This window comes from Trachurus japonicus, chromosome 9, assembly GCF_045865225.1.
Source record: "Trachurus japonicus isolate A0001 chromosome 9, Traja_1.0".
NCBI classification, from domain to species: Eukaryota; Metazoa; Chordata; class Actinopteri; order Carangiformes; family Carangidae; genus Trachurus; species Trachurus japonicus.
In genome coordinates this window covers 32947450-32962241 of record NC_140915.1, presented here as the reverse complement: position 1 = coordinate 32962241, position 14792 = coordinate 32947450, and the positions used below count along the sequence as shown (strand labels likewise).

Here is a 14792-nt window from a genome sequence, read left to right as displayed (position 1 = left end):
TAATTAAGGAAAAAATGAGACGGTGTTCATTCCAGCTTAGAGCCATTTGCACAAACTCACGTTGGGCTGGAGCCCTAGATTGTCAGCATCTCCACAATAGTATATTATGATATATTTGGCTGAGCAGGTATAATGAGTCAGTTTGGGAGTCTGTATGTCATGACGGCCTCTTTAATTCATTTTAGTCAGGGCAAAGCTAATTCAATCCACCTTATTACAGCTTCTTCATGCAATTACCCTGTGCCCTTGTTCATTGATGAGCCAGCATGGAGGCAGAGGATTGAACAGCAGGCTCCCCAAACCCACAGAGACTTGTAACATAGAACAATGTAGTGCGCAAAATTATAGCATCAAAGATGAATCCCAGTGCCGCCTCATGACTGTGAGTCAAGTTGGACTCATGTAACATATCCAGTGAAGATTTACTTAAAGGCTTTTAAGACTATTTATATTAAGATGTCACAGTGAATTTGACCTCTGACCTCTTGGAGATTAAATGCCACCCCTTTGTCATGTTATCTTATTAGACATTAGTGTAGAAACAGTTTGTCAGGTCACAGTGACCTTTGACCTGTGACCAAATTCCAATTAGTTCATCCTCTGATCCAAATGAATGTTTGCATAAGATGTGATGTATATTGCTAATACAAGAATGTGAAGTCACTGTGACCTTGGCCTTTGACCATCAAAACCAAACAGTTTGTCTTTAAGTCAAGGTGAGTGTTTTTGCCAAATTTGAATAAATTCCCTTAAAGGGATAGTTCAACATTTTGGCAAATTGGCCCATTGCCATAATCGCTATAGTCATAGCAGTAGGTTCGTTACCTTTATTTGTCGGTGTAAGCTATTTTTAGAACGGCGGAGCGGAGCGGCAGGCTGCTCAGAGCTACACTATGGAGGCTAAAGGAATTTCTTGGTTTCCCTCATCAAACTCATCAAATACAAAATCCCAAAACTTCAAAACGCTTTCATGGACAAGTTGTGACCTGCACGTTCACCACGCTATGAAATAATAATGGAACATTACGAAATGGAGGTAAATACAGGGTAAGAGTCTGCTTGCTGAAAAACTGTCCCTGAACGCAACGCGCATCAGCGGTTTTGCATGAATTTACCTCTAAAACAGCTCCGTCTCGTAACATTCCGTTATAATTTCATAGCGTGGTGAATGTGCAGCTCACAACTTGTCCACGACAGCCTTTTTGAGTTGTTGGGTTGTGTATTTGATGAGTTTGATGAGGGAAACCAAGAAATTCCCTGTATTGCGAAAAAAGTTCCCACTACATTCCCTTAGCCTCCATAGCGTAGCTCTGAGCAGCCTGCCGCTCCGCTCCGCCATTCTAAAAATAGCTTACACCGATAATTAAAGGTAACGAACCTACTGCTATGACTATAGCGATTATGGCAATGGGCCAATTTGCCAAAATGTTGAACTATCCCTTTAAAGGTCCAGTGTGTAATAATTGGCAAAGTTTATTGGCAAAATCTGACTATATTACCCATGAATATATTTTCGCTATAAAATAAAATTTGTTTGGTTTTCGTAGCCTTTTAAAGGGTCTTGCTTTAGAAAGCGTCGCCATCTTGCGCCGCCATGTTTGTACGGCAGCTCAAATGGATAATCCAGCCAGTCATAGAGTGTGTTTCGCGAGTTTCGCGTCCATAAATAAACCAACAAAGAAGAAGGCGGAAGGAACAAAGGAGTAGGAAACAGCAGACATAATGGCAAATGGTTTAGATCTTCACCTCATCGCTCCATGCTCCTGAAATACTCCAAGTTTTTTTGTCCTCGGAGGCCACCGTCACTTTGCCAACAGGAGGGGTGGGTGCGAGCAAGCAAGTGAGCGCTGCAATCTAGAATCTGAACGCTGGATATCACGGTTTTACTGCTATAATACACACTGAACGTTTAAGCTTTTACTGAGAGATAGTGTTCATGAGAAAATGATGTCCGTACATACATAAGTACAACATGAGAATAATCTAAAAATATATATATGACCCAGGATGTTGCAGGTGCAGAGGAATAATAATAAAAATGGAATTGTGTTCACCACTCACTGCACAGCCAAACCTTTTCTCTGATAATCTGCTGTGAAATTCCACTTGATCAGGACATTAGAATCAATTACATCTCCACACAAACACAAAGCTTCAACTTTGGCGCACATTAGCATTTCATTAATTATCCTCAGCATTAAAAGTGGTGTGGAAACAGCAAGTGTGCCTTGAACTGACTGGCACAGAGTATCTGTAGTAGTGCCTGCCAATAATGTGTTATCAAAGTGTTTGCAATTAACCTCCAACATGTTGGACAATACACAGAGTAGAGTGTGTCAGCAAAGAACGTGAAAATTGGACACAGTGTTCAACAGCCACCTCAGACATCAGAGCACCCTGCTCTGGTTTCCTCCTGCTGTCAAATGTAATCTGAATAAATCAAATGGCCCGGGGTTTAAATCAATCTATGTGATGATTTTTGAGGAAATATAAGGTTGGATTTATTTAATATATTCAACGTGAAACTAGACACAATTTTATTTTTTAAAGAAAACACAAATTTAAAGTGACCAGTGTGGGCCAAGCAGACACAGGAAGCAAAACCTGCACACAGAAAGACAGAGATAGAGGCCGAGATTGAACCTGTGGAGATAAGCTTTTTTATTACAAAGCAAATCCTGACAAATAATCATCACTGCCTGTGGATTTTGGCAAGATCCGCATAATCATCCCCAACCCCGCCCTCAGTGGTGATCGTCCACCTTTCAGAACGGATCCAGACAAACCTCCACCTCACTGAGCCGCCCACAGACACAGACACAGACACAGACACAGACACAGACACAGACAGTCAGCCACAATCTCAAAATAATGCTTTTGGATGCAAAATATATATATACGTATGTGTTTTGTGAGTCAAGCTTACCCAGTCCAAATTAAAATCCTACTGATGTACAAGAAAGGCATTTTCTTTGAGTCCTTAAATTAAACAAGCACATGTCCAAACAGTCTTACACTAATGGAGTCAAATATTATCATAAGATGTGGACATGTGAGTATTGTGTGTCACAACAAATAATAAAATAGCATCATGCTATCATCAAACCACTACAGCTAACTTCTGGGGGCTCATTTACTCCCATACAGTTTACACCAGATGAGTGTTGTGCGTCTGGTCTGACTGAGTGGACAGCCCTGATCAACTCCAGGAACAATCAGTTTAGAATGCAGTCAGGTCCCCGAGGTGATTACTGCCTCTTCTCCTCTGACCTCCAGCCAAGTCAGCAGCCAGTCTGACCGGGACTACAGCAGCAGTCATTCAAAGTGCCGATATGATGACAGCTGGCACAACATATTTACTTCTATTTCATCTGAGCTGCAACACAAACATGTCCTGTGTGTAAACATTCACACACCCAGTTTGCAAAAGGTAGAAACCGGCACACTAATGCAAGTAGGAAAGACATGCAGTGACAGCATGGACACAGATTAGGGTTGCAAAGGGGCGGAAAATTTCCAGTAAATTTCCGGTAAATTTCCAGAAACTTTCCATGGGAAGTTAATAGGGCTGACCCAAAAAATTCGAAGCTTCGTTCGTTGCCACGGTAATGATCTTTTTTTTTTTTTTTTCCCTTTTTGAGAGCGGTTCTCATCGGCATCTAGATATGCAGTGTTTGTTTGCCATTACTTTCATTATTTCCGCTACGATCGATTTTGATCGATTTTATGTCCGCAAATATTAGATTATCAAAAAATGATAATCGGGACAGCCCTAGAAGTTAAACTGGGGAATTTTGGAAATATTCCAAATTGGAAACTTTCCATGGGAATTATGGGCATTTATGGGAATTATTGGGAATTTACGGGAATTAACTGGAAATTGGGGGTAATTTAAACAAGCTGCATCATATCCAAAGATAAATGTTTTTTTTTTTTTGTCATAAGCAGACATCCATGCAAAATAATACAATTAAAAAACATGACATTTCAACAGATTTATTTGTGAGTAGAAGTTTAAATTCTTGTATGAACCATCAATTATTTTACTGAACAACAAAACGCCGCCGAATCGCCGTTTATGGTCGGAATTACGATGGTATCTGATCGTCTTTGAACCTCCGACTTAACATTCTTGGCAAATGTTTTCGCTTTCGTCTGTCTTGCGGCGGTCCAAGAATTTCACAGTGCGCGCGGAGGCTCATGGGAAATGAAATGAATTTCCAAAACTCCTGGTTGTCCCTTTAAATGAAAGGAGCCCCCCACTTGTGCTTTGGGCTCTAAAGTGTGGCCTCCAGGGTTCAAGAAATCTTCTGTGTATGTGACGGAGGACTGCACAGTGTAGTAGGGGGCGTGGCCTCAACAGCCCTGCAGTAAGCAGTGTGCTGTGTGCATGTGATTGAGGAGTTAGATATTCTAGTGTACTTGCATTAAATCTGGTTGTTTTAGCCAAGATTATGCTACAGTATATTTTTACCAACTATATTCAAGTTCCCTGTCAAGGGCCAACCTTCAGTTTAGTAAATTTCTTATTTATTCCCGTTTATTCCCATATATTCCTGTTCATTCCCATGGAAAGTTTCCAACTTTGAAAATTCCCAGAATTTTGCAACCCTAACTCATATACACTGAACATGTGTGTGGAGGGGATCTACTCTAGAGGCTTATATATAGCATAAAACATCTACATTAATCTGTCCTCACATGAAGTCACCCTCAGGACACAGAAGACACACATGCATGTCCTGTCATGCATGGGACGCTCCAACCATCAGAGCAAGTGCTGCAGCCCCCGCTGACAATGATAATGCACTTTCACTCTGCTGTCACCGAGTCTCCCGGAGCCATCTTTACAGAGATTTCCCACTGAAGATGGTGTTATGTAACAGCGGCCATGGACCCTGCTGTTCATATCACTAATGCCTCACACTGTGGCGGGGTCACGTGCCTTATTCAGGCCACATCCAGGCGCCAGCAGCAGCAGCGTTCCAGCTGTTACTACAGCCCAGCTTCAGTCACCCAGGATCACGCTGAGCCAAGCATCACTCACGCTGCTACATCCTCCACTGGGCAGCCATGTTCAGCACCTCAGCACTCCTCCTCTCACTTTTTGTCACACCACCACAAGAGATAGTGCTTCGTACCAGCAATGCTATCAATCCTCTCCCACAGGCAGAACACATACCTATTATTTTTGGGATGTCAGTGGGACAAACCATTAACACGCTGAAGGGGACAGAATGCAATTGACTATATTTTTGTTTCTAATTTCAACTTTGTCGACAAAATGCTTACTAGTGTGTATACCATCTATATTGTCCAGACAGCTGCTAAGTGTTCACTACTCAAAACAAGCTGCACATGCACCTATACAGACCAGCTTCATCACTACAAACACAAACCCTGTTAACACTCATTATTTTGACCTAATGGCTCATCATGTCAAGAATCAAACTGTGGGGGCGGTGTTTAGCTCAGTTGGTAGCGCACCCGCCCCATGTGTTGAGGCTATACGCTGCGTTCAAGACAACTCGGAAGTCGGAAAAAAAACGAGCTCCGAGTTATAAAAAATGAATTGAACGGCATCGAACTCGGAAATTACAGATTGGAAACTCGGGTAATCATATCAGAGCTCCGACTTTCCGACTTGACGTCACGACAACATCAAAACAGCCCTCGTCTTAAACGGTTAGAATTTAGACATTTTAAGTTATTTGTTGAGGTTTGAATGCATATTTTTGTGTATTATTGCAGTAGCCTATATGAAATACGTTTATATTAAGCTGTGATTGTTGTATGGTGTGAAATTGTGGTCCTCGTATGTGACGGAAATAACGTTTAACTGTTATCAAGGCTATAACATTATATGTACACTCATCTGCAGCGTCTCCTCTCCTCCAAAATAAACATAATTTGCTGCTGCATTTATTTTTCATATTCAGCTATGAGCCACAACATGCCAAACTTCCTTCAGTTATCCATGTTTTTTTTCTTCCGAGTTCCTGCAGCGTGAACGCAATGATGTCGGAAGTCGGAAATTTCCGAGCTGAGAATTTCGACCTCCGAGTTGTTATGAACGCAGCGATAATAGTCCTCACTGCAGGTGGCCCCGGTTCGAATCCCGCATCGAGCGGCCCTATCTTGCGTGTCACCCCCCCTCTCTGCCTCCCATTTCCTGTCTCTCTCTCAACTATCCTGTCCATTAAAGGTGAAAATCCCAAAAAATATATACTGTATATATATATTAAAAAAAAAGAATCAAACTGTGCGACATCCAGGAAACAGCAGTTTATAAATGTCAAAAGATATGACAAGTTTAAAGCTGCTCCAATCACAGATGAGAAATGAACAACACATCAATCATATGTGAAAGGAGCCACTTGCACTGAGGAACATAACGCTCCGCGCCATGTGTCTTTAAGCTTGTTGTTTTGGTTGTACAGTCGCCATCTTTACTGTTGTGGTTTACTCTCAATGCTCTGTTGTTTCCAGCAAAAGGAAATTAAAAGAAAAATCTGCCCTACCTGCCCAGTACAACACCGCCATGGTGGAGTAAATATTAGACTTACATCCGTCAGGTAGAGAAACAATACTGTAAAACCTAATGTTGTCCCACTTCTGTTGGCTGGATCAATAAGAAACAAGTTTGCAATATAAAGCAGAAGTAAGTGATATATTTGTGTTAATATAAGTCTTAAATAGTTATATCTTCCGACAGCAATCACTTACATAGAGTGTTTGGTCTGAAACACGGGTCTGTCAGTCACTCTGCTCTGCTCTGAGTCGAGGAGAAAACATTTATCGTATCCTACAGTTTTTATCCAATGAGGAGAGAGAACGGCATGCAGGGCTGTGTGTGCAGCCAAGGGACGCCGTGAATGTGGTGACGTAGGGACGAGGACTGTTATGGTGCGTTCAAGGAAACTCGTATTTTTCCGACCGTGAAGTCGTACCAGTTCAATCGGGTACGAGTTCACCGGTCGGAAGTTACGAGTGGCCGTTATAGTGACTTTCACCGGTAAAACAGGTCGGAAAAACACGAGTGGGTTGCCTGGAACGCTACAAAGTCGTAAGTTGTGACTTGAAGCTGTAATTTACGATTTCAAAAGCCTGCCTGGAACGCAGCATTAGCGAAAACGACCGGACCACTTACTTCTGCTTTAACTGAAAAGGTGATGATATAGAATAATGCATATTAAATGTTCCACTCAGTAAATATTGGCCATTTGTATTTACAATATTTGAAATGTTTAAGAAGTAATAAAAATGAAATACCACCCAATATATTTATATCAAACTTTTTAAAACCATCACACTCGAAAGATTCAGAGTCCTTCGATCTTCTTTTTTTTTTTAATCGGTGAAAAGACACTTGTGTAGTTTAATTCAGTGTAGTTTTCTTTGACAGAAACAAAATGTCTGAGCTGGCAGTGCGGTAAACCCCACCCATTTGCTGCTACCAGACGAAGAAAATAAACATGCAAATATTATTTGACCTAAGGCTGAATAAAAAAATAAAAGTCTCAATAGCACTCTTCCTCCTTCCTTGAACTCCCCCCACCACCATCACCAGCAAAGCCACCCAAACAGATTTGGGTAAGAAATATGAATACGGGTCTCCTGTGCATAGTGAAGATAAAAGTCAGTTGCCAGCAGCTCAGGGATAACCAGTGGGATGATGAATGGCCATGTCTGCTTGTCAAGGTGGACAGGAGGAGCTACAATATGAATGGGAGTTTGTCGTCAGAGTACTCTCTCATATTTGAAGTGTTGGGTCGAGACTGACAGCCCTAATTATGGAAGCTCTTCAAATGAGTGACCTTGGGAGGCAGGCAGCAGAGAGATCCATACCTGTGCACACACCATGCACAACTACACATACACACACACACAGAGACAACATATTCTTTCTCACAGTGAACATCACTTCACTGTCTGCTCCCACTGCTGCCCTCTGCTCTCACGACTGCCACCTATAGGATCTTGTCTGACTGCAAACTGAGCTCTGAGGCTAATGACACAACACACAGACACTTATCTCTTTTACACATCTATTACTGCTCCCTACAACACACAGCAATTCATAACGTGTACACACACACACACAATCCAGGACACCTTTTCCAGAATATGAAAAAAACAACAACAAAAAAAACACCAACCACCGTCAGCTGTTGTCAGCAGCCTAGTATTGACAGTAGTCTACTGGCATGCACTGCTCATGGATAATTCACACGATTGTTCAATAGATTTCATGGAAGCAAATTGATCGATAGCAGATGACAGATTTTTTTTCTAACAATTATCAGTCATTCATCTCCAATTCATTAACATAACTTCAGTAACACTAATGATTTTCTCAACTTAAAACTAGCACACCTCATGTGCATGTAGTATGGGCTGTCACGGGCATGACAGTAACGACAGGAGCCAGCATCGACCCCGAAGATCATATTATATCACCCAGTGACAGTAAGCACAGTGCTGCTGCTCTGCTGGCCCAAGTACTCTGTTTGCATCCTGCAGTGTGTTGTGCTTCCAGTTAGGACAAGAAGCTGAAACAGTAGAAAATATGGCAGTGAATCCTCACTGCATGCAAATGATGTGCAATGTCCTCTGGCTCCTCACAGTTAGCTGTCAGACCTGCACTCATGTGCAGAGCAACTCAAAACAGACCGATCCATCTCCTCAGAAATGCACGGAAAGGCTTGGAGGGCTACGAGTGCATTACAGGCAGAGAGGAGTACATTTCAATTATCTTTGCCGCTAAGAATCGGAGACACTAAGACGTGTTATGATCATCCTCATCCCTTCAGCAGCAGCAGCAGCAGCAGCAGCAGCAGTGGGATCCTGCTGCAGAGCCAGTCCAACAATCCTTAGCTCAGAAAAACAGCAGACAGCAGACGGTACAGTACCTTAGCAGCAGCTGGTAAAGGACGGATGCGGTGGCAGGTATTTCCTACTTTGTTGGCAGGGTTGAAAAGAAGCCAGCAGCGGGACCGGGATGGTGGCTATGGCAGCTCTGTAGCATAAAATGGTTCATCAATGCTCGGCAGGAAAGAGGCACAGCCAAGGCAGCGCAGGGAGAGAGAGACAGAGAGAGAGAGAGAGAGAGAGAGAGAGACAGCCAGCGAGCATCATTCAGCTCACACTACCGTGGCTGTGCAGCAGAGCACACACATCAACACGCCCCCTTTCTCCCTCTCTCTCTCTCTCTCTCTCTCTCTCTCTCACTCTCACACACACACACACACACACACGTAGTCACACAGACACAGACACGCAGGGGTGCAGAGGCAGTACAATGCGCAGCAGCACTGAGCACTGCTCCAGGATGTCTTTCATCTTCCTTAATCAGAACTGGTCATTCTCTGTCTCATTCTCAGCAGTCACAGACAGACAGTCAGTAAACCCTCCAGCCGCTCCACCTGCATGGCTAAAACTCCTCTGATCAGCAGCCAAGGTCATGTGAGGTTCTCTGGCGTCCCCCTTGGTCTTTGCTCCCAGTTTTGTTGCAGCACTTCTCAGCTATTTTTTTTTTTTGCTTTTTTTTGCAAGCTGATACAGTATAACTCTGCCTCGCCTAGTCATGGGGCATTATGCCACGCAGGTTCCCCTGGAGGCTTTGCCTGACAAGCCCTCACTCACTGAATGGTGGGCAGGACCAATCAGCTATCACAAACAGCAGCAACATCATTACCATCCAATCACAGATCAGGAAATCAAGTGCAGAAGGGTATTAAAGGGGATTATTTGGGCCATCCTGTTTTTTTTTTTTTTCCCCCACTATGTGGAGATGGAGGAGAGCAGCGGAGCGTGTGCGGTGTGGCTGCCCTCTGTGGCCGACAGTGGCGCTGCACTGTGTTTGGGAAAAAGGAGAGAGGAGGAGCAGGGCCCAAAACAGATTTGCTTTCCTCAGCGCAGATGCCTAGCAACCACCGTAGCTCCTCACCTCTGTTTAGAGCCTCTCCCCCCCCTCCCCCCTCCTCCAGCGGGACCCTCTCTGCAATCCCAATTGAGAGCTTATATTGCACAGTGGCTGTTTAACACTCAAGGCACCACAACATCACACACACAACGATTGATGTCAAATGTTCCCGCCCATGTCCTCTACCTGCTGTGTAAACACCAAGGGGGGAGGAACTGAGCTCCCACAATGAGCAGGAAGCACACCTGATGTTTTCACTATAACACCAGCTCCTATGCACATCCACACTGTAGATTCAATCTCCTCTAGGGCCATTAGGAAATTAACTAAAACCAAAGCACACCCAGATTAAAAGTGGAACTACAAGCATACCACTAGTCTTTAATGGTTTAACAAGGAACCTGTGTTCATAAATATGTTTTTATTCTTTCGTTATGAATAGATGCATAAATGACCTTGATTTGACTTGATTTAATGGCCACTGTAAATCACCATCAAGGATAATAAAGTAGATCTGAATTCCTATTGTTTACATTCATACTGCAAAATAAAAGCAGCAGAGAAAAGAGACGGTGGGAACTCTTTAATAAAATCATTATCTCTTAACATTAACTCTCAATATGTCTATCCTATGATGGGTATATGAAGATATTCTCAACAAGGAGGATAGAGCCGAGTAAAATGCATCAACTAGCTGGTGCTGCTGGTCTTGTGTGTTATGTGTTTTGTTTTTTTTAATAGTGATTCAGAGGACGCCTGCCTACCTTGGAATGTTAGAGGGAGCCAAACCTGTTCAGACAGCTGTCAACAGATGTCAGAAGGCAGAACAGGAGCTCCAGGCCGGCCCTAACTCAGCTGACTGAGATACGTTTGGAGGTGTGAACAGCTGTTTTGACATTCCCTTTTGTGAAGGGTTCTGCAGATTAACAAAAAAGAAACGGTGAGGTGCAACACCAACAACAACAAAATCAAGAGCAGCCTATGTATTAAAAAACAACAAACAGTGGTGTTTTGGGGGTAAATGTTGAGTCAGAAGAGATTTACACAAGATCCGAAGATCATTTATAATCATTATAATTTATCTTAATCTGTATTTATAGATGTATTACTTTTTTATATTAATTTATTTACATATTATTTATTAAAGGTATAATATGTAGGAAACCCCCCCCCTAGCGGTGCGGTTGCATATCGGAACGTATTCTTGATGTTGCATTCACGTGAAATCGGGCAGACGTCAGACAGACAACAGACGCTGCATGTAACAGGATAAACAAGCCTCTATGTAAACAAGTGGTCCGCCAGCACGAGGCAAAACAATTGTTTACCTGACCCACGTTTTACCGTCTTTCTCTCGTGGAGTAAAATGGCATCCGGTTGGTTTGCCGACGGCCGTCTGTCTGACTGCACCTGAATGCAACATCAGTGCCTCCGTCCTTCCTCACACTACACAGTGGTGACAGTTTTAACAGGCCGAGCCGACAGCTCCGCTGAGTTTCCGTGGTTACCTACGGTCACGCTGCCACTCAACGTAAAAAATGGCGATGCAACATGGCCGCCTCGGTTCGGTGCGTCGCCCACTTATGTATTTGTAACGACTTGTAACAACTCATTCTAAGGTACGAGAAAGCTTTCATTTGCATGCGGCTGTGATTCCACTTCAGTGAAATACGTATTTATGAAAGCAATATATTTGATTTTTGCTAATAAAAAGTCAAATAAGTTACATACTGGGGCTTTAAATTATAATAAAAAAAGAACACAACAGCATTACATAATCTCAGATCATATCATTATGCATTTATATCATTATAAAACAAGTAAAACAAATTAAAAGCTGCATTCATTATGTCCACAGTGAGGCACACAAGCCTTTGTGGCTCCAGACCAGTGACTCTGACTGATGAAGTTCTTTGTGCAGCAGGTCCTGTCCTGCCTCCTGCTGTTTGCCCACAGAGTGAACTACTCTGATGATGCTGTTCACACCAGCCTCCACTGAGTCCTGTTTGAAGGCTTTGGTGAGACAAGCTTAAGTGAACAAGGTCTGAAATGACACGCACCCACTTCTCGTTGCTTTGTGGCTTTTTATTTTTAATTGGCAAAGTCTGTGAGAGAACAATCCACCACTTCTCTCTCGGCAGGCTTCACACTCTCCTCTCCACCTGCAGTGTCTATTTAATCAAGCTGTTCAGTTTTGTGAATGCTATCAATATTTCTCAGTGAGAGAGGATATGAACTATAATAACCTTGATCTTACGTTTTTAAGACAGCAGAGACAAGCACTGAATTTCATATGTTCTGCCAGGAAAACAGTACTGTCTGAAAACATCATGGGTTTTAAGCAGATCACACCAATCAGAGGTCACTACTCATATGTCCGCACATCTGTCGTTATGTAACTCAGTTCAAACTGGATGTCTCCATTTTGCATGCTCAAGCTATGAGAACAGTGAGGATGATAATAGATAGGACAGAAAATCAGGGTCATTAAATACCTGCCCAAGCCAGAGAAAGCTACACTCACACAGAAACCACCTCAGTTTACGCACTGCATTCAGGAAGATGCTTCAGCACATGTCACAAACAACCCTTCATAGTTCCAACACCTTTCCCCACATTCCCATACAGGCTCTCACATGCCCCCCTGCCCCCCGCTTGTAATGACAAACTGACTGTTAATCTGCACACGGACACTGATATAAGCTACTCAGGCTATTTACCAACCCCAGCTTCTGTTTGTACATCCTGAAAATAATGGCACTGAATTTTCTATCCCCTTTCTGCACAGATGCTTGAGCAGAATTTTCAAATCAGCTCTGTTCTGATGATGAATTGACTCTTTGCTACGGGTCTGTGTTACACAGGACTGTATCACCACTAGTTCAATGCCACAACGATTAATGTTAAAACAAAAGTCTCCACTTGACTAAGCTTTTCAGCCCCTTTTTTGTCCTTGTGATGTATTATATTCAGCTTCTATGCATCCCTGACACCTAACCTGTACAGTATGTTTTATTATAGCCTACTGACAAAGTTACTGAATGCTAACAAAATTAATCAAAGAAAAGTAAAGGTAGGTTTAGTTTAGTAGGTTTTCCGCTACAATTTAAACACACATTGGTAATGGTAATATGGGGTATTTTTTATGGACAAATGTTAAACATGTAGCAAAGCTGCCGAATTATATTTGTTGAATGTTTAACGCTTTAAATGTGAACATGTACATTACATAATTCCCTGTTGGCTAATAAATTAGCAAACTTAAAATGAAAATTAAATAAAATACTACACAGTCGTGTTAGGTTTGTAGTTATGTGATAGTTAGCCAGTGAGCTATCTGCATAGGAGATGAATGTACAGTCAGTGAGAGCCACATATGGTAGTATTTGTTAATGATGAGCCTTGGTGACAGTGAGGAGCCTTGGCTGGGGAGTGCAGGGTGAGGTCAGATTATAGCTGCAGGCATCAACAAGTGCTGGTCCTGCCAGTGTCCAGACACTGTCCAGGCTCAATCAAAGCTTATTCATCGAAAGCTTTACAGGAAAAAAAAAACAACACAGTGCACTCACCTTATCTGTGCCACTCATCCGGCTGTTCTTCTTTGATGCGCTAAACCTTTGTCTCTGGCTCCACACTACTTCCCTCTGAGACTGTTTCAGGAGTTTCTCCACCTTACATATCTTCTGACATCCCATTGTCCCCTAGCATATGAGAGCACATCAAGTTAAGCCACGCATCAGTCACAGTAACACCTCTGTGATACATTCCCTGTTTGTTACGAGCCATAGCCTACCATGACAGAACAGTTTGCATGCCTCCCCAAACGCATGTCATGGTCAGCAGCTCCAGATGATGTCATAACTCCAGCATGTTCAGATTATAAATATCTGTATTCAGCAGAGTTACATAATAATGGATGTTGGATTATTGTCAGTACACAGAGTCAGAAAAGATGGCACAGCTGCCACAGGAAATCCATAAAACTGTAAAATGATCCAGAATTACAAGGGGAAAAAAACAAACAACCAAAACAAAACCTGACAAGAACTGCATTCAAGAAATGTACTCTATCTTTAACATACTCACTATATTTCTTATGAAAGCATCTTATTTAATTAGTTTATGTACATGGAATTAAACAGATGATTGTATTGCATGCATTGCAGGAGGTGTCAAAGTACAGCTCTGCAGCATCACAGAAAAATCCAGGTTGTATTTTGATTAGTGAAATGTACATACATGTGGGGCTAAACACTATGATGTTTAAAAATAAATTTTAAAAACAAAACATTTTGACTGTCTACATAACTAAACAGAATTTAAATTGTCTTTGATCTTAAAATGGTATTTTACAGTAGCTGTGGGCTATAATTTGACTAGAGATTAATAACACTCTACAAAATCCAGTATACTTGTCTAATATTTTACTACCACCCACCTGGGACACAGGATAAGCAGGGCTCCAGCAGAAATGAGGCTGCAATTAAAACATACAGTGGTCCGGTCATCAGTTATCCTGTCCACTGGGTCATCTGGGCCAGCGTGCTACAAAACTGCTGCAGAGGAGACTATTAGATGTTGGATTTTCCTTCCTTGTCAGTTCCAATTCCCATTAGACGAAGCACTCTGTAGTACTATGCAATTCCCTCTTATCATTTTAAGAGCAGAGACACGTCTCATACACTGCACACAGTAACAGAAAAATCTTTCTACAGCCTTTAAATGTGATGGGAGTCGTTCCTACAGGGCAAGGAATGTGACGCCTCCTGTATCGCTTTGAGATACTGCAACATGAGGTACACAGTTTTCTTCTCATTGGTCAGATACATCTTTGGTTTAGTCATCCCTAACAGTCCTCTGTCGTTCA

At 42.4% G+C, this 14792-nt stretch overlaps 1 protein-coding gene across 10 annotated transcripts in view; it reads right to left on the bottom strand.

Moving 5' to 3' along the window:
- Window positions 1–14576, bottom strand: part of rimbp2b (RIMS binding protein 2b) — a 95276-nt gene extending 80700 nt beyond the window's left edge. For 5 of the 10 annotated variants that reach the window (XM_085787524.1, XM_085787520.1, XM_085787517.1 and 2 more), the window contains exons 1-3: window positions 14364–14576; window positions 13719–13812; window positions 13495–13626 (exon numbers count right to left, since the gene is read on the bottom strand). In XM_085787524.1, coding sequence (XP_085643650.1) covers window positions 13495–13626; window positions 13719–13784 — 198 coding nt within the window. In that variant the 5' untranslated portion in view covers window positions 13785–13812; window positions 14364–14576. Of the gene's footprint in view, window positions 1–8912; window positions 9162–13494; window positions 13627–13718; window positions 13813–14363 lie in introns of those variants that run through there. The other 5 variants (XM_085787516.1, XM_085787519.1, XM_085787521.1 and 2 more) reach the window with 2 other exon arrangements.
- Between the last annotated feature and the right edge of the window lie 216 nt (window positions 14577–14792).